Source organism: Erpetoichthys calabaricus, chromosome 12 (assembly GCF_900747795.2).
Source record: "Erpetoichthys calabaricus chromosome 12, fErpCal1.3, whole genome shotgun sequence".
Lineage (NCBI taxonomy): Eukaryota > Metazoa > Chordata > Cladistia > Polypteriformes > Polypteridae > Erpetoichthys > Erpetoichthys calabaricus.
Window position 1 is genome coordinate 74,083,144 of NC_041405.2, and position 20,751 is coordinate 74,103,894.

The 20,751-nt window shown below is 36.4% G+C and overlaps 1 protein-coding gene across 2 annotated transcripts in view; it reads right to left on the reverse strand.

Moving 5' to 3' along the window:
• aff2 (AF4/FMR2 family, member 2) overlaps positions 1-20,751 on the reverse strand; it is a 684,414-nt gene that overhangs the window by 318,889 nt on the left and 344,774 nt on the right. For both annotated transcript variants that reach the window (XM_051935183.1, XM_028816861.2), the window contains exon 4: positions 2,885-2,929. In XM_051935183.1, the coding sequence (XP_051791143.1) occupies positions 2,885-2,929 (45 nt within the window). The remainder of the gene's footprint in view (positions 1-2,884; positions 2,930-20,751) is intronic.

Genomic DNA, 20,751 nt, shown 5'->3' on the forward strand with positions numbered 1-20,751 from the left:
GAAGCAATACAGTAAGATATCTGAATGCCCTTAAAGAAAGAAACTAACAGAGTAATCAACCTCTTTCTAGTTATAAATATGAGATCTTTGTAGGCATAAGGCCCAATGCTTGATTAAGCAAATGTAACAAAGAGGCGCTAATGATCAAATGACATCATGTGTAGGTTGAACTAAAGTGACTAAATAAAACAGAAACAGATGTGTAGAGGAGATAAAACTGGGCAACAGACTACCACACTAAAAAGCTAAGATTTTGGAAGATGTGGTGGTTAAACTGTAAATCTTAGACCATGGCAAAAAAAACATAGTGAACAGACACAAGATTGTAATCCTGCATTACCATGGTCTCTCTCTGAAGCAAAAATCTTAGGGCATTCCCAGGTGTGCTTTCCAAGGTCTTTTGCAGATCACCCAGATGGGTTGAGTACCAGAAATCCAGTGGCCAGCTATGGTTTCTGAGTGCAGGAAATGAGAAATACACCATGCGTACTTATTTTTGAAATTGGAAGATGTCCAGTAAGGCTATCAGCTTACAACTGGCATAACCCACTGGAACTCTGGTAAATCCAGTCCAGAGAAATATTATCAGAAATGGTCTTCATGGAGGAGTTGAGATCAAAATGCCATTTGACTCACTTGCACGTGAAAACACAAGAACTGTGAGGTGCTCAGGACTGAAAAGTCAAAATTGTCCATTTTTAGCTCTAACAGAAGTCTATTTGTTCACTGAAGGGATGGAGAATGGTACATAGATTAAAGACTACATGCAAAAGTGAAGCATGGTGGAGGTTCCTTGTACTGTAGGTTTATGGCTGCATTTCCACAGAGTTGGTGATTTGATCAAAATGGATGGCCTCTTCACTGCTGAGAAAACCAGGCAGATTCTTATCCATCATGCAGTATTATGAAAGACGTATCTGATTGGTCCAAGCTTCGTTCTGCACCACAACAATGACCCAAAACATAAGGAGTAAATCATGAAAAACTATCTACAGCAAAAAGAGGAACAGGAAATCCTACAACAGATGATATGGCCTCCATAAATCCCTGATCTCAACATTATCAAGCCCGTCTGGGACTACTTGTAGAGACAGAACCAATTAAGACTACCAAAGTCAGCACTAGATCTGTGACAAATTCTCCGAGAGGCCTGGAACAGTTGCCCTTCGGAAAATGCATGCAAATATAGAATTGCTCCTGTTTTCAAGGTCTCACCAAATATCAGTATCATTTAAGGTTTTTTATTTCCTGTACTTTCTAGTATTATATTGATTAATAAAAGCTATCCTTGATATTATTTTTCAAAGCATTCCAACTTTATAGCGTTTTCTCTCAAGCATGTAATACTTTTGTATAGTACGGTATTTATACAATATATAAAGCATTTACTTATGTGAGAGTGCAAAGGGTGATTCTGCAAAGAAATATACAGTACAATATACCAAAATATACGGAGAATAGTAAATGGTGTTAAGCAATTTGTAATTCCTTTGAAAAAGGAAGAAGTCTAATCTGGGATTCAAAGGCTGAAAATTGATACTAATTTTCTTGTACTCACTGCCACATGCAGGTGGAGGGGCTTAGAAAACCTGGGGCAGAATATTATACCCTACAGAAGCAATCATCCACCATCTTAACCTTGAGCGTCTATTTTCCTGTGTCAGTGGCTTAGTAAACATTATGTCTACACAGGAAGTGAATACGATGAGTTGAACAGCTAGTAGATTTATTGAACAGAGATGACAAACCTGGGCTTCTGGTACTGATCTCATCCTAGTATTGAATTTTACCATCTTTAAAATGCTAAAGACTGTATGTGGGGGATTCACTTTTTTTTTTTTGTCTTTTTTGTGTGATGTAAATTAGCTTCCTTTCGAAAACCTCTTACTCCACTGGGAATAATTACATTCCCTATCACAGGCTTGATCTTCCCACAAGCACAATATGGCTCAAACTGCTGTGGTACAATTCAGATTACCAGAACTGGCTCATGTAAATTTACATAGCATCTCTTAATAAACCCCACGCCAAACTGAATTAAGCAATGCTAACAGTTTTTTTTTTGGTCTCCTCCTCACAGTTTATTTTGATACATGAATAAACATACACTGAAATGTAACTAAAAATACTAAAATCTGTTACAATGTGGATTTTAATAGGCTGGTGTACGGATTTTGACAAAATAATTAAATGGTTCTCACTAATACCTGGGTTATCGGTTTTACCTGCTTTGTTAGCTAATCAGTGCTCAAATAATATATATTTTTAATGAAAAAAAAATTCAGCCTTTAAATTTAGATTTGAGGAGTGGACTGCTCAGTGGGGGAGAATGAAAGGATAATGTAAATCTATATGACTTTATTCAGCAACTGCACTAAAATTTGGGCAATTGGGACAGCCAACACTCCCATGGTTTCATAACTTTACTTTAGTATTTTCAGCTCTACTAAATAAAAACTTGGAGGCACTTGGAGTTCTCCAAGAGTGAACAGGTTCAACAAATGTAATATCATTCAACTTGAACTTATGCAAACTACTGATTATAAGATGCATGGCATAGAGATGATATTGTTATGTCTACAAAATTCAAATTAAATTAGACCTTGATAACAAAAATCAGTCCTATTTGTACTATGCTAGGTTGCCAATATTCTGTAGTTGAATCATAGTTATTTTTCACAACAGCACAAAAGAACCCCCAGGCTGTTAGCTGCAAGGATTTGTGCTTCTGTCGGGTAACCAAATGCTCCCCACAAGGCAATGGCTTCCTACACGGCTCAAGTGTAAATCAGCTTTGAAAGCAGGCAGGGAATCTTGGAAAGGTCTCTAAGTGCCACTTATTCTGTGAAACAAAAGAGAATGAGTTAAGAAAAGACAAACTCACCCTCAGAATTTCTTCCACACAGCTGGAGTCACTCGACAGACTGACCTGCAAAAAACAGAATAGCTATGATTAGAAAGAAAGTGCATTTTAAAAGAAAAGTGGCCAAAATAAAAAAAAAAAAGTAAAAAGGTAATAAAACAGATTACGTAATGTTGTAAAAAGAAAAAGGACAAAAAGCTCTAGCTAAACTCAGAGTTTCCTGTTCATACAGCAAGTCTCAAATGACAGAGCTTACTGATTGTCTCTTAGGATTTCTTCTAGATTTTTAAATAAGGGTACCACAGAAATTATTTTTGAGTCTTATTAATTGGACTTTGCTACCCATTGCCCTTTTCCTTATCTAACTTCTATACAAAATAACATGTTAAGTTGATGAGATCAGTATTTAAAAATAACATAAATTCCAGTTAATGAAATTCTATGTACTAAGTGTGTGCAGGTATGACATATTTTCAGGAACAACAGTAGGTTGTAACAATTTGCAAATTTATTTTCAAGTAAATACGAGAGACACAGCGGTGAAGTGGGTAACATGGATTCCCCATGGTCCCAGTCTGTGCCTGTGTTGAATTTTCCTGTGTGGAGTATTGCGTTATCTTGAGGTATGTCCATAATTACCTCCATTCCAAACCTGGGTCAGTTACTTTGAATGCCAATTCTGTGCTAGCCCCGTGTCGATATGTGTGAGAATGTACTGTGATGGACTGGTGATCTATCCAGTTTGGTTTCTTTCATTGCACCCGAAACTTCAAGTATAGACTCCTTTTCACTGGACACTATAATTGGATTAAGCATGGTCAGTTAATGGTTGAATTAAGTAAGTGAATTTCTATTAGTATGGCAAAAGTATACTACTAATAATAATTAACTGCAACAGTTCAGAAATCCCAAATATAATAAGTAGACTAAAGGCTGTGCCTACTAAATCTGCCTGTGGCTGAACTGCCAGAAGAGCACACATTTTTATTGTAATAAGGCTGTCATCAGCTGAAGTCTCTGATGTGACATTGCACTTAGGATAAATCAATATAAAGGTTATTGTCAGGGTTGCAGGCTTCATACTCTTCACAGGAAAATCTACACATTTCAGAAACGTCAAGAAGAAGTATCATGAGCAATGAAATACTGCACTTTAGAAGAATGAGCACTGTCCGTTTTCAAACTACAAACAACAAATTCTTCAATAGCATGTTATGAAATGATGAAAAGCCAAAACAATGTCAAAAACTACTATGGTCTTTCTGTTGTAAAAGATGGTGAAATTTTATCAAAGTTACCTTTCATAAGGAAGATGTTATAGCAAACTTTACAAAAACAGACAAACTGACTGCTGTAAATGTATTTACCCATCAGTCACACCAGTGGTGCTTTAGGTTGTCTTCAGACTCTTTTTTGAAGGTGCTCCAGGGATTCAAAGTTAAGGATAGCAATTACCAGGGACCCAAGGGTAGAATACAATCCCAGTAGGTAGATCATGATACATTAATGTTGTGTTTTTGTTTACACATTTTATATTTTGCAATATGCTAAGTATTGTATAATATGATATATTATAATTTATTATCTATTTTTTAATCTGACTAAAATTGAAATCATACCCATTATTATTGTGTTCATTTTGAAATAGGAGTGGTTTAAGCAGCAGGGAGAGGGCATCATTGTTTTAGGACTGTTTCACAAGAATAGTCGATAAACTGGAAAGTGGTCAAATGCATGACAGTTAAGCCAGACTTTCACCAAAACTAAAAGTATATCAATCATAATTCTTGGTTAAATATGAAATCAAAATTATAATCAAACTAAACCTATTATGTCTTTGTTTCTTCTTAACTTGCTCTAGTGCTTTCCAAAGTTTGATTGTGAGTTTGTGTGTACATCTTTTATAACCATACTGTGATGATGTCATATGCCAACAACACTCTCCACCCATGTGGTTAACAATGGGCATCATTATCATCAACAATTTGGTGCCATCCATGAAAAAATGTAAAAAATGGTATTATATCTCAAGAAAACGTAACACAAAATTGCACCACAATGATATAATAAAAATAGCAATAAAATTAATTATAACGAAAAAATAAGCACTAATAAATCTCCTCTGGAAGGGGTGGGTGGTGCAATAGACTAAGACCCACCAGAGGTTTAATTACTTCATGAATGCTGCTGACTGAGGGTTTTAGTTTTCTTTTACTGTGAACTGGCTGCATAGGTTCTGCTACAAAGGATTTGGTGGGAAATTGCCCAAGAGATGACAAGAAAAATTAATGTCCAGTAACTAGTGGGATCTGAGCTAAAAGACAATAAACTACCAAGAGCACCAATAATGAAAACTCAAGACAAAACTCAAAGTCAAAGATACATAAATGCCCAACTCTCTAAAAAACTTTTGCAATTACTAAACACCATACAAAGAGAACAGAACAAATCTCTTGGATATCAGGATTGGCTTTACATCATATTTTACATGACCACTTTGGTGAATTACTGAAGAAAGGAACTACAGCAGTAAACAATATGGCTAAACCTGTACAAAATGTTCTTCTGTGTGTTTAAGGGGGTATTGTTTGTTTTATTATTTATATATTTCTCTTTCTCTTTTTAGAACTTCTATAAAGTTCTAATTTCCCCTTGAGGACAAATAAACTACATCTATCTATCTATCTATCTATCTATCTATCTATCTATCTATCTATCTATCTATCTATCTATCTATCTATCTATCTATCTATCTATCTATCTATCTATCTATCTATCTATCTATCTGTCTGTCTGTCTGTCTGTCTGTCTGTCTGTCTGTCTGTCTGTCTGTCTGTCTGTCTGTCTGTCTGTCTGTCTGTCTGTAATTGGCATTTAAATATTTAATATTTAACTTAGGGGCTTTGCCCCCTACTCGTTTCTCACGCCAACCACCCAGTATGCACTATGCGCCAGCCACTTCACATCTCTGCCACTTGCATATGTAATTTCACTTTCACCAAACCACAAATCTTTCAATTCTCGCAGATACCTGGTGGCAACACGAATTAGACGATCTACAAGTCTCCGACTTAAAGTTTAAATTGGAACAATATATTCAATCTCATTTCGTTGTTCCGTTATTTCACTGAGTAATAATTTCCGTTTGCGCTAACATGACCTTTACTATCATTTTTTTGAGACTTTTGAAACTTTAGTACTTCCATTATCTCTGCTCTGCATGTGTACCGCGCCAACATTTTTGAATTCTTTACGACGTTCTACATTGTCATCTACTCTTTGTCTTTTATTTCCGGTCCCGGGCGTGGTTAAATCTCTTGGCACAAAGTCTCGTCTTGCGGGACGTGAAAGTATCTCTCTGAAAAAGTCACGTCTCTTCCCAAGATTTTTTTATTATAATAGTGAGAAACACTGTTTGAATGTATAGTAATCAGCAGTGCCTGTGAAATATGATTCATATCTCAAATACTGTGATTCCACATTAATCAATCATTAGGAAACCAAAATTGGTTTCTTTTGCTCACAGAGCTTCACTGCAGTTTGTGCAGATATGTTGATTGCAGGAAAGGTTCTGTAGCAGCTTGTATGTGATAATCCACATCAGTTAAGGTCTTTTGCTTCTCCACATTCTCATTTATTACTACAGTTTTTGAATTCTAAATTCAATATAAATTAGCAATCCTATCAACTGTAATGGCTGCACAGACTGTCAAACCTAGCCAGTGGTGCCAAAAATGCAAAAAAAAAAGGTTCCGTGTATCCTGTCTACTGATGACACATTGCCATGAAAAAAACTGAAATATTCAGATGTATCCATTTTTTCATCTCACCTCAATTTCAAGTCATTTAATTGAACAGAAAATTTTGCAGACTTTAGAAATTTGGACCAGAGAGATAGAAGGTTCCCAGATATTCAAGATGCAGTGAATAGCTACCTCTAATTTTTCTCCTTTCAAGGTTTTTGTAATATGCCAAGGCATTAAATAATGTTTGGTGACTCTTGTGATAAAGCACAATAGTTTGATGAAATGGTATTTTAAAAATTCACTCAAAATTGTAAAAAAAAAAATCCTTTAACAACACTTTTGTTTGCTGTTGTGAAGTTTTAGCTCCAAGAGTAAAAGACCACCACCAGTAAATGCCTTTCTGTTACATTAAGGATTCTTTATAAATTGCTTCAGCGACAATTTTGGATGTTTTTGTTTCTTTTACCTTAATAATAATAATAATAATAAATTTTATTTATATTGCACTTTATATACTATTAGAACAGTGCAGAATTCATTTCTGTTCTGCAAATATTTTTCAGATTCATTTTTCAAGATGTAAATACTTTTCATGTCTTTCTTGACTCCACTTTTTATCTTTAAAGGCGCCACCATTTGCTGTTCCAATTGCTATGGTAACTTCCTTGGGTAGTGAGACTCAGTACATGACTGTATAAAGATCAGTCCCAACGATTTCTGGGTTATCAGTGATAGGGTTGAAAACATGGATTTATGTGTTTGGTGTGTTTGCTTTGCATGGACCTTTGCAATGATGACTCTGAGTTACAATTTCTGCTTTGAAGAAAGAAGGGACAGTTTTTTTCTTGATTTTTGAATTAGGAATGGCTCTCGATTACGTTTCATTGTCCCATCCTTCTAAAATTAATAAATTAAACTGCCTTCCCACTAGCATAGTTATAATATTTTCTAGGTGTACAGTTAGAGCTATAGTTTAGTATATTAGAAACTAGCAATGGTTAAAAGAGAACAGGCCATTTATAGATTTATGTGGTCTTTGTTGTATTCGGTGGCACAGTGAAGAAGAAAATAAGAAGAGACAAAAAAATAAAACAGATAAAAATACAATTTTTAATTTCTGCATAATTAAATTAGTGTCAAAACTGCAAACAAAATATCAGCCTTTAAGTTGTGTGTGTAATTTTTTTTCATTGGACTGAGTAATGAAAGGTTATCTGGGGGGAAGCTAAAGGAGGTCATTTGTCATCAGTTGGAACTAACAACAATGAAGAGACCAAAGAAAAAAAAACTCTTCAAAATAGGGACATACAAATAATAAAAAAAATGATCAAACACATGTTAATAAAATAAGCCACACAGTAAGGCCTAACCAAGTTCTTAAAACACTGACCAAAATATGATGTGCTAATCAGCAACTTGCATTGTGGCTCACCATCAATTTAAATAAATGTATTTGGTTTGATTCTCATATTCCTGACCTTGTTGTTCAAATGCTAACTACACTGTACATTTGTTTTGTCCCTTTGTTTTTATATTTAAACATTTCCCTATACCATTAAAAAAATAAATCATTTTAAAGTTTTCTTGCTGGGCCAACACTCAATGGATGGTGTGTCATAGGTATTACAGGAGAAAGAGGGTGATCAGTGACTCACTGGTCTACCATCATTAAATTAGGGACAGCTTTGTCAAGGTAGTTATCAGTCTTTCTTGTTTTATCACTTACTACAATATTATCATATTATTTGTCACAAGCTGCCTAAGGGAGTAGGTAACCTGCTAGTAGTTTGTGACCGACCTGGACCGGAAGTTGATGCCAGCAGAGTCAAAACAAAAGAATTACGGCAGGAAGAAAAAGTAAAACAGCTGTTTATTATATCAGTCCTTTTGGCAAGTAAAGTTCTGGGGCAGGAATATATATATTGTCCATACTCACACACAAAAATTTTACAAAGGAAAAAAAATACAATAAAAAAAAAAATCAAAATAACCCATAAACCTCAGCAAGGACATACATTGTCATATAAATAATAGAAAAAAAAACAAAATAATCAAAATATGGCTTCATCTTCAAAAGCAGCTTTCCCTCTCTAGGAAAAAAAAACTGCCTGACCATTAACTAAAAAATAAGGCTTTGAAGCAGTCTTAAATAATTGAGCTCTTCCAACCTCCAAACAATCAGGAGCCTGAACTGATTATTAGGAGACTGTTATTCTTCCCACAAGCATCCCATACACACCTCTGTAATCCCAAATAAGTTAAACGAACCCCCTAGCGGACAATGTCCCACACCTTATAAAGCCGCTATCATTTCTTTCTCGAAGCCCACTGCTGTAGGACGACACTAACTGTATTCTGTTTCAGGGGGAAAATTACCCAAAAGCTTCACAATCAAACTAAACCAAACCCTGTTCAATAGAAACAATAACAACAAACCAATAGCGCTTTCTTACATGTGTGATCTCAGAAAGAACAAACTCAAAAGAAACGTTAAACCAACAAAACTCAATGCCTTTAAAAAAAACCTTTTTCCCCCCACGGTATTCTTTTTACAAGATTCCTTAGAACGGCGCCACGTTTAAAATGGCATCTGGACTGGAGCTGATGTCTTTATTTACAAGGAGACAGCCGGAGAATAAGGAACTACAGTAACCCCCTCCCTTCACACACTAACGAATGACTCATATTTAAAACCCTTTGTTCTCAGTTTTTTTCCCTGTTACCTTCACGACGATGTTTAATCGCATCGTTGTGCCGCTGGGCACTCTGAGTCGTACCGGTTTCAGCAGTAAGTTGCTATGGGAACGCGTTTCCGCATCACATTATGTAGTTTCAACATGCTTAATTAAATTCAATTTACTTAATGACGACCATGATAATTTCTAACTTTCTGGGGGCTAGATGGTGCACTGCTGAACTGACAATGCACCAGTTTTCTGGATGCCTTACTGGTTTTCATTTGTGTCTTTTTGCTGTTTAAGTTAGATAAAATATCTTTCTTGTGTGACAAGAACTGCACTAGGGAGTCGCACAGATAGGCATTTTGGCCAGCTGGCCTGCAAATGCTGTCAGATCCTTGCTTACAAAAAAGGGCAATGCTGGTCAAAGCCCACATGGAGCCCCCTTGGTGTCTGGAGTGCACACCTCTTGAGTTACCAAAATGGCGACCCTCAGTGTCCATAGCATGAACAGGACGGAAAGGTCTGGAGTGCATGCTGCTTCAGTTATATACACAGCGCCCCTCAGTGTCCGTAGCACATATTTGGTATTACAGTAGAACCTCTGGTCACAAACGTTTCCAAACACGTACAAATCGGGTTACGATCAAAAACTTTGCCAAAACTTTGCATCTGTTCACAACCACACGTTCTTGTGGAGAACAAAAACACTGGCGGCCAGTTTCCCTACGCGCGTTCATACATGCCAATGATTTGCCTTTCTCCGTTTCCCATTTTCTTTTGTTTGCATATACAGGGCCTAACAAAGCAGCTGATGTTGCAAAAGGAGTTATAATGGTTAACCAAACAGAGGCCTCAAGTGCTGGAAGAGGTGGAAAAACTGTTGCTAGTGTGGTTGAACGAGAAACAACTTGCTGGGGATAGTGTAAGCGAGGCGATGTCATGCGAGAAAGCCAGGAATATTCATGGCGATTTGCTGAAAAAAAATCCTTCTTCAAGTGGCAAAGGTGAGGAATTTAAAGCCAGTAGATGATGGTTTGAAAAGTTTCGCAAGAGAAGTGGCATTTAATTTTTTTTCTCTGTGCTCATAAAACTCATAAAAAAAGTGTTTACAGCAAGCAGTTCGTAAGGGTCTAGCACGAACTCTTACAATGTTAGTTTTCTCTGTTGTTCAAGGTTTTCTCAGTGTTATTCAATGTTTTTACATTTAGTTTACAATTACACTGTGCATTCTATGGTATAATTAACTATTTTTGTGCTTAAAAAATATATATATTTACATACAGTTCATACGGTCTGGAACGGATTCATTGTATTTACATACAATCTTATGGGGAAATTACGTTCGGGTCGCGTCCAGAGTTTTGGAACGAATTACGGTCGTGTCCAGAGGTACCACTGTATTAAACTGTGTGGATATAGTGAGGGAGGGCCCTCCTCTGTGTCAGGTGTATGTGCCCCTTCAGTTACCAAACCGGCATCCCTTTGTGTTCATAGCAGAAAGTGGCAGGAGTATTCCTGCTTGACTTGCAGGAATAGTGCCCCTCGGGTGATGACACCCTAGGCATCAGGGTATGTCACCTAATGGATTGACCAGCTCTGCCAATAAGAAAACAGGAAATATCTGAGAATCACTGGAGACAGAGAAGGAAGTGCTGAAAACAATCAGTGAATCTTTGAAAACTGGCACAAAGGAGCAACCGGTTTCGGCAAAAGTGAGCAAGGTGCCCTCCTTACGTTACTTTGGTCTACAGTGCCAGAGTTGCTTGCTTCTCACTGGGGTTCTTTTTGTACTTCACATTGTCATGCGCGTGTGGATGGAAGGCAGCTTAAGGACACTAGTAATGGTAATTACCTGCCAAACCAGAGGTGAGCGCTGTATTTTAATGCCTTCTGTCTTCCTCCCTCTGCAGAATGGATGATTGATGTCCATTCCACCACTGATGTCACTTCCATTATCTGCCCTCCTGGGCCAGCCTCTTCCTGCCTAGAGTCCATATGACCAGAAGTTCTGCCATTTTGAAATGAGTTCTACCGTGAGCTCTCATGTGAAAAGATGTATCCGCAACTTGTTGTGTGTATTTCATATTTCTAAATTTTATGGGGTTACCAGTGTTGTGCCCCAACTCTTTGATGTTGTCTTGTCTCTTCTTTACAACATCTAGTTCTAGATTGGTGGAAGAGAGGCATTATTGTTAACTAACACCTGCTCTGCTGTAAAAAAAAGAACTGCTCTTTAAGATTGAAAAATAATGCCCAACTAAATTATATGACTAATGTATTTGTATTGCTTAATTTAGCAGTTTATTCACTGTATTCTCAGGTGTGGTGCCAATTCTTGTTAATGCCTGCCATATGCAAAAGGCGACATCAGAAAGATTATCCCATTGCCATGTTTGATGCTGTATGATCTCTTTCAAAGCAATGTGTAATGCATTTATCTATTCCAGAGCTCTGCCAATAAACACATTCAAGCTTTGTTTTCTTTGAGCAGTAACAACTTGCAAAGCATTGAATGGTTTCACCCTTGGAGATAACATCAACTGCAAGGCGTTGAGCTTATGCTCATCCAGCAAAACAACAAAAACATACAACAGAAAAAGAGATGGTGGAGTACAAGAATGGTGGCATTGCAGGTTTTATTAAATGCTAAAAAGAACACAGAAATCAATTATAATGATAAAAGTTTATCATTAAAAAATATAGAGATCATTAAAAATGCATTTAAAACATTTTTATAGAATTAGATTAATCTCAAGCACAATTACACCACATAGATCACTGCTTCAAAGTTTAATCAAATAGATTGAAACTCATCATTGAATATTTCCAATTAGTATTACCTGGTAATATAGTACATTCTTCAGTAATTGCATTCTGGGAGGACAATCATTCTTCTCTGGCGATAAAATTGCTTTAGAGTAAGTCAGCCTTGCTGAGATAACGGCTTTGCTTGACTCTGAGAGCCAAGTTAAAACCATTTGCTTTTCGAACACTCATGAAAATTATTCCTGTGCAATAATCTAAAAAACCTTCAACTCAATACAACTTCGGTCAGTACTAGAGTTGTGGCAATGAGGGCTGACAGGGCTTATTATTATAGCAACAAGGTACAAGGAAGGTAATGTTACTATTTAAATCACACAAATCACTAAATAAATATAAACTAGTGTGTCATTGAATAAAAATATTGACTTGTTTTAACTGTAGCATAAATAATGCACATATAAAATTTTTGTCATTAGGTAAAAGTAGGTAGTGAATAGTGAGGGGACCAAAGATGCTTCATTTTGTACAGACTTTAGATATTCTTCCAGTTGTTTTTTCCATGAAACACCAGTTTTCTCTCACAATCTAAAGACATGCATTCTGGTTGCTTGGTGATTCAAATGTGGACCACAAAGATTCATGTATGAGTGTGTTCTGCAAGACTGTAAAGAAGATTTTTTTATTTGTAAATTTAGTCAAAATAAAAAACTAATATACCACATTGACACAAGTAATCACACCTGGATGAAGCACCTTTGGCAGCAATTATAGCCTGGAGTCTTCTTGGGTATAAAAAGGCAAGCTTTACACACCTGCATTTGAAGATTTTCTATCACTTTTCTCTGCAGAGCAACTCAAGCTCTGTCAGCTCAGAATGGAAACCATCAGTGCACAGCTATTTTCATGTCTCTCCAGAGATGTTCAGTTGGTTTCAAGGCTAGACTCTGGTTGGGCCACTCAAGAGCATTCACACGGTTGACCCTAAGCCACTCCCGTGTTGTATTTGCTTTGTGTGCTTAGCATCATTGTCCTGTTGGAAGGTGAACCTTTAGCCTAGTCTGAAGTACAGACAGCACTGCAGCAGGCTTTCAGGATAAATCTGTACTTTGTTCAGTTCAGCATTCCTCAACTCTTGACTTGTCTCCCATTCCTTACCACTGAAATACAGCTCCACAGCAGGATGCCACTGCCACTATGCTTCACGGTTGGAATGTTATTGTGTAGGTAATGAGTGGTGTCTGGTTTCCTCCAGACATGACACTTACTACTGAGTCCAAACAATTCGATCTTGATTTCTGAGAATAATGTTTCCCATGGTCTAAGAGTCCTTTAAGTGCCTTTTTTTTACAAACGCCAAGTGGGTTTTCATGTGTCACCTGGCCAATCTGCCATAAAGCCCAGATCAGTGGAGTGTTGCAGCAATGGTTGTCCTTCTGGACATGTCTCATTTTTTCCACACAGGTTATCTAATGCACAACTAGAGTGACCATTGGGTTCCAGGCCTCCTCTCTTACCAAGTTCATCCCCACTCGATTGCTCAGTTTGGCCGGACAGCCAGCTCTAGGAGTAGTTGTGGTTGTTTCACAGAATTATGGAGACCACACAGTTCTTAGGAACCTTCAACACTGCTAAAACTTTCTTGTAAGCCTTCCCCCAATCGGTGACGTGACACAATCCTGTCTCTAATTTCTGTAGGCAGCTCCTTCAACCTCAATGCTTAGTTTTTGTTCAGCTGTGGGACCATTGATATACAAGTGTGTGCCTTTTCTAATCATGTACAATCAACTACATTGACCACAGGTGGACTCCAAACAAGGCATAGAAACATTTTAATGATGACCAATTAAATGGGATGCAACCCAATCAAACTTTAAGTGTCAAAAGTAAGGGTCTGAATACTTTCATCAATGAAAATATTGCAATATTGTTTAATTTTTAATAAATTTGCAAAATTTCCTAAAATCCTTTTTTTGCTTTGTCAGTTTAGGGTAATGAATGTGGTTTGATGATAGGGAAAAATAATTTTAATAATTTAAAAAAAGGCAGAACCATAACAAAATTTGAAAAAAATTAAAGGGTCTGAATATATTCTGAAGGTACTGTATATTTAGCACTCTAAAGCTGTTGACATGCTAAGAAAAACCCCAGTAATAAAAACAACGGTAACCCTTTAGTTTAGGTACTGCAAAAATGCATCTATTACTCATTTACCCTTAAGAAACGAGACCTTAACAAACACTTCTTTGAGTCTTTGTAACACTTATAAAACATCAGCAGAAAGGTTATTCATTTCTGTGCAGTGTGGAATATTGACATGATGGTAAAATTACTTGTAATTTAAAGGCGTTACGGGTCTTATTCTAAATATTTAAAATCAAGAGGAAGCCATGTCAGATCACTCCAAAGTGACATTTTAAAGGTAGGTCACATTCCAAAGATGAATAAACACTTTACTAATGCTTTGTAAGTGTTATGAACACTGAAGGAAGTATATACTAATGTCTTATTACAAAATCGTAAATAAGTTAATAGATGCATTTTTGTGGTATCTAAACTAAAGTGTTACCCAAATAACAATTCAGGGACACATACATGATGTAAACAGAGAGAAAATAAAGTCTATATCCCCATTGGGTCTAATTAGCCTCCATATTCCTGGCAGGATGTATATAGTATTTTCCTAACTAAAAAGATTTAAAATGCCTTATTTTCCTTTACCTTATAACTCACAAACTTATAACTGTTGCCAGCTGAACTTCTTCCATCTTTCTTCTAACTCTGAGTTCAAAGGACTTATGGTCAGAAATGCACTTTTAAGTTACCAGGAATCACTTTTGATCCTGCACTGAGAATGCCTTCTAGGGTAGACTGTTGCTATGGTACCCCGGGGCCATTTTCCTAGAATTCTCTCTAAAAATCCTAGTTATCTATGCAACTCCAGACACCAGTTCCTCAATAAAAGATCAGGAACCCCTCTAGATCACCTGCCTAGCATAATGGGTAGAAGGGTGCTACAAACACCATATCAGGAAGCCACTGTGTCATTACTGCACAACATTGATTGAATTGATTGATTGATTGATTGATTGATTATATTATTTGTCATGTGAGTCTACATCTTTGTTTTTATGTTTCTGGTGCTGTATGCATCTGCATATCCTCTTGAGATTAATAAAGTTTAATCTAATCATATCTGATTTAATCTAATCTGCCATATTGGTGAACTTCATTTCTGTTTCTAGAATGCCACACTCTCCTTCAACTATTCTCTCATCCCCTTGTGGTGATGCTTAATACCATTATGTCTATGTAAATGACCACTACTAGTGCTTTTTTAAATGGGCTATTTCTCACTTTTCTCAGACTCCCTGAAAATATCTTCAATCTCAGCTAGAAATCAAGGCATAGAACAAATAAATAATGGCAAATATAAAATAAGTCAAGGAATTATTCGGTGCACACAATGTTATTCAAATTTTTGATTAGTCAAAGCAGCCACCTTTTGCTGCTATAACAGCCAAACTGTGGTAACCCTTTTGATTCAGAATGCCAGTTGCTTCTTGCAAATCAAAAACTCTGCCTCCAGCCAAAGAACCCCAGACCATCACAATTCCTCCTCCATGCTTGACAGTTGGTGTCACACACTGAGGAACCATCCTTTTACCAACTTGATAGTGTATAAACACCCTGCATGATGAACCAAAGAGTTCAAATTTTTATTCATTGGTCCATAAGACTTTCTTCTGGTCTGCAGTAGTCCATAGCTGGTAGGTATTTCAAGGCCTCATTTTGCCCTTTAAGGAATGGCTTTCTTACTGCCACTCACCCCATCAAACCTGCAGCACAAAGTCTCCTCTTCACAGTAGAAACTAAGAGTTGCTTTTTTAGACCATTGTTAAGCTATGTATGAAGCTATTGAGCTGTGAGGCGCCTATCACACAAGTTGGCGACCCTCAGAAACTTGTCTTCTGATTGGGTTGTGACTTTGGGTCTGCCAGATTTCTTCCTATCAGAGTTTCTTCCAGTTTCCAATTGCCTTAAGATTGTGTAGGACACCATTATCACTGACACTTTGATTTTTTTGCAATTTTTTGCACTTCTAAGTGATAATAATGCTCTGTCTCATTTCATTTGCTAATTGCTGTTTTGTTTGCATTTATCACTACAATTTACAACTTTCTACAGTATAATATTGTCTAAGTAGTACTTCAGAGAGTGTAGTAACACACTCTGCTCCAACTCTGCTTTAAAACAGACACAGGGTTTTTAAGTAATCAAAAGAAGTTGGGACACCTCTGAAAATCGTTTGCTTCAACTTGTAAGGCTTAATTTACTTTAACTGCAGCAGAATATCTGTAGGTTGTAACCTATTAGTTATTCCGTGAAGAAGTCCCATTGGTTTAGTTTTTGCTAACCTAAACTTTAAATTTAAACCTCTGGGAGTTTACTGCTTAGCTTTTCACCATTGTAGGTAATTCATTGCATTTCAACTGATTAAATTTGAAGAAAAACGGGATAAACTAAGGTGTTCTAAAACTTTTCATTGGTAGTGTAGACTACAGTGCCAAAGAATGATACGTCATAAGTGCAACATTATCGCATTTGTTGTCATACTGTGTAGATCTGTACATTGTACATTTTGTAGATTTTGGTAAATTTGCATGTGTTAATCAGGACATTACACATCTAGATGTGCAGAATGGATGGAATTATATGGACGAACAGTGGTACAAAAATTAATCGAATAAGAAAACTCAAAAATGTGTTTGTAGTCCAGCAGTGCAAATAAAATCTAATGTATATTCCTAATTTATCCTAGTTTGAAGCAAGAATCTGATCCCCCCCTGCTACATAAGGCTATGCCAAAATTAGCCTTTGTTTTTGTGTTGTGACAACTAATTGATAGATGAACAAAGTCTTTAAAAAATAATTTACTGCAAGTACAAAATTCCAGGAGCTTTAATTAGAAGATGCAAATGTTGTGATCTTGCTTAATAGATGATAAAGAAGATTACCGTCATTTGCATTACATTCGGAAAACAGTGTTATTTTAAAAACTACTAGACGGATGAACCTACTGGGCACAATGAATTGCACAGTTTCATGCTGTCATAAAAATATCAAAGACTTCCACTACAGAAATGTATCTGCAGAAAAAGAAAGTAAAGCTGAACTGCACAGTTCAAAGGCAGGTGTGGAAATTATACTGTCAAAATGTATTACTGTGTTATCAGTCCTGAAGGGGTCAACCTTTATTTGTTTCATTTTCATTAACATCTCAGCTTGATGTGGATTATACTGTATGTATAAGGATAGATCATCTATTAAATCAGATCAAACTATTGACAGCTGAGGTGCATTATCCAAAGCTTACCCAACAATATGCCAGCCTCAAATGATGTTAGGTTTCCATGGTAAATTAACACTCTTTACAAAAGGAAATGCTGACTTACATATCCTGAAAGGAACCTTTTCTGAAGGACCTAAAGCCATTGGGGTCTGCTAGTGAAGTACAAATCACTGGGATACTTAAATCATGTCATGCTAGTCCAGTCTGTCATGTGTGTGATGAGTCTTTTCCTACTTTTTAGTTCTTTTCCTTCTTTTCAAACTGAGATGGACTGGCTAGTCATAATCGCCTTAAAGGAAAATGAGGATTTACTTCAGTTTTCTTTTTATGATTTTTCTACTGTCAAAGCTTTCACCCTGGTGTACTTTAAAAAAGCTAAAGGCAGACAGCAAATAAAAAATTCAAAACGGCTCATAGTGGATATGTGGGGTGTTGTACAGACAGAATATAATAGAGGAAAGCAGCACAAATCAGTCAATCTTCGTTATACAAAGAATTAATAACATCACAAAGACACTTTAATCAACCAGTTATATATAAATATTATATATATATATATATATATATATATATATATATATATATATATATATATATAAAACAGTACAGTAAAGGCAGCAAGGCAATCATTAAAGGGCTTTGGGAAAATGGTCAACTTGAATTGCCACAGGACAAGTATAGGTATGACAGTTTTTAAAATGAAGTGGAAATAAGTTGTGTCTTCTGCTGGAGTTTTAACTTTAAGACATAAGGCGCTTCACAGACAGGCTCAGTCAGAACTGTAGGAGCACTCATCTAAAGTTTCCTAACTGTCTCTTCACTTCAGTTCAGTTCCTGCTGAAGTTTAAATGAATTGTACTTTTGCAGAAGAAACCATACCTACAACTTTCTGTTCTCTCCACATTTCATTCAATTTTAAATCTAAGTTTGAATACTTAATGTCAGAGCTTACTGTATCTAACAATATCTTTACAGTATTGCTTGTGGTCTCATCCACAGCACTAAAACTGTTACTGTCCACACTCATTAATGACCTCTTTCTTAACACCACTGATGGTTGTCCCTCTGCGCTATTACACCTTCATCTCACTTCTGATTTTGACAGTGCTGACCACAGAATTTTCCTGAGGTAACCATCTATCCGTTTTGGGCCTGGGGATTGTGCAGAAGTCTATCCAGAGATTATCAAATGTAAAACAAAGCAACTGTGAATGAGGTAGCAGTCTGGTACAACCTAAAGCATCTAAAACATTTATGTTGGACTGACAAGAATCAGCTACACCTGGATATCATCTTACCTTTTTAGCAACATAAATTCAGTTTATTTAGTTGTGAGCCTGCCTCCATACATCCTCTTCTTGGTGGTGTCCCAGATGATTTTCAGTATGTATTTCTATTGATATATACATCAAGACTAAAGACTCAAGTCTGGGTATTTAACTACTCTCTCTTTATTCATATGTTTCAACAGCCCTTCCTAAATTGGACAGCTACAATGTACCTATTCATACCATACCACATTTTTGACTCACTTTAGTAATGTACATATTTTTATATACTGCAACTGTGTTTAATTTTAAAAGCTGTTTTGAACATACTTGCTGTAGAAATTTGTCGGGTTCACTTCCATGGTCCTCGTGATACTTGTAAGTGCTGCATTTATTTGTATCTGTTGTTTTATTATATAATTGTACTGCTTATATTGCATATTGAGGGTAAACTTCCTTGTGATGGTGAATGTTGTTTATGGGGTATATAAAATAATGAACGATTGAATGACTGCTTGATTTATTGAATAATGTTTCTTGATAATAAGAAGACCTGTATTATAATATTTAATATCTAATTCTCAATTACTTATTAATTATATCTTTTGTAAGTCACTTTGGATAAAAGAATCTGCCGAGCAAACAAATGTAAATGTAAACTAGGAATATGTGAAACATTCAACAGTGTTAGAATTGCATTGGAAGTGAATAGCACTGTCTTGAAAATGAATCTAAATATTACAGAAAGCAAGTGCAGTTAAGGCAAGCACTGGGTTATAAAAAAACTGTGAAATTGTGAATGAGAATTTGTGTATGCCTGCACTAGCTCTGATTCTCTCTTTCTTTCTGTATAGGCAGACAGTATGACCTAGCTGTTTGGTTAATAGATTTTAATCCTAACGATTGATGCTTCTGTTGCTGTGCTACCCTGTGCTACTTATGAAAGATTTGCATAAACAATCACATACTTGTAATTATATGACGCCTTAAGATAGGGGTTCACTAGAACAGTACAGCTTTAAGTAAAGCTTGTTTATTTGTTTGATAGGTGCAAATGGTCAGTATATGGAAATCAGCAATACTATTTTGAACATCAATCCATGTACTGTACTGTACTTTTGTTCCTCGTACAAGAAAGTCTCCTGAAGTTACAGAAATATACTTGCATTACTAATTACTAAAATAAGAAACTGTTCCTGTATGTTTATTTTGAAAGTCAGCTTGTATGTAAAGGAATTATTGAGAGAGGGATTCTTTATTTGCATTTTGTACCGATGTACAGTACATAGGAAATCTTATTCAATCTGTCTATTTATACACAATATGAAAGAAGAAGTGCAAGACAGTACAAATACAGAACAGAACACTCACATTACTAGGTAGCATGTTGCTTTATGTTGAATGTATGTTATCATGCAGTTTACATATTCTAAACATGGCACCTATTATTGACAAGGTGGACTGCCGAGATTTCTTGAACCATGAGGTGCTCTGTTTGATTCTAGCATATCTATGACTTTCACCTCATTTTGGAAAAAAGACCATGCCCACGGTGGGTAGGGTTGGCCAAAAATGCATCAGTTCTATTTCTGCATCTTTTATATATACGGACTCTATAGTGGGTGGAATAAAGCCAATGATATGCTCTGCTTTCTTTCCTGGGCCTTGGTGTCCCCATAAAAGACTGTGATCCCTCCTGCCAGTACACTCTCAGTAAAGCTCACCAGCATTTGTTTTCCCATATCACACTTCCACAAGCGTCTGAGGAAGTAAAGGCACTGCTGTGCTTTTTCAATGATGGAGACCGAGAAGTCTGAAACTGTCTATTCTCTGCACCACTGCTCCATTAACGCAGACAGATGAGTGGTTCATCTGTCCTTTCCTGATATCCAGAATCATTTCTTTAGTTCTGTTTATGTTCAAGTCGAGGTAGATGATGTGATACCAATTAGCCAGACTGTTAATTTCCTGATGTTATGCAGTCTCATTGTTGTTTGTAATATTCAAATATTTGATCAAATGGTGCCCATAAGTAACTACTGTACAGTGTCTAAGTTTTGAGAATGTCTGGAAATTG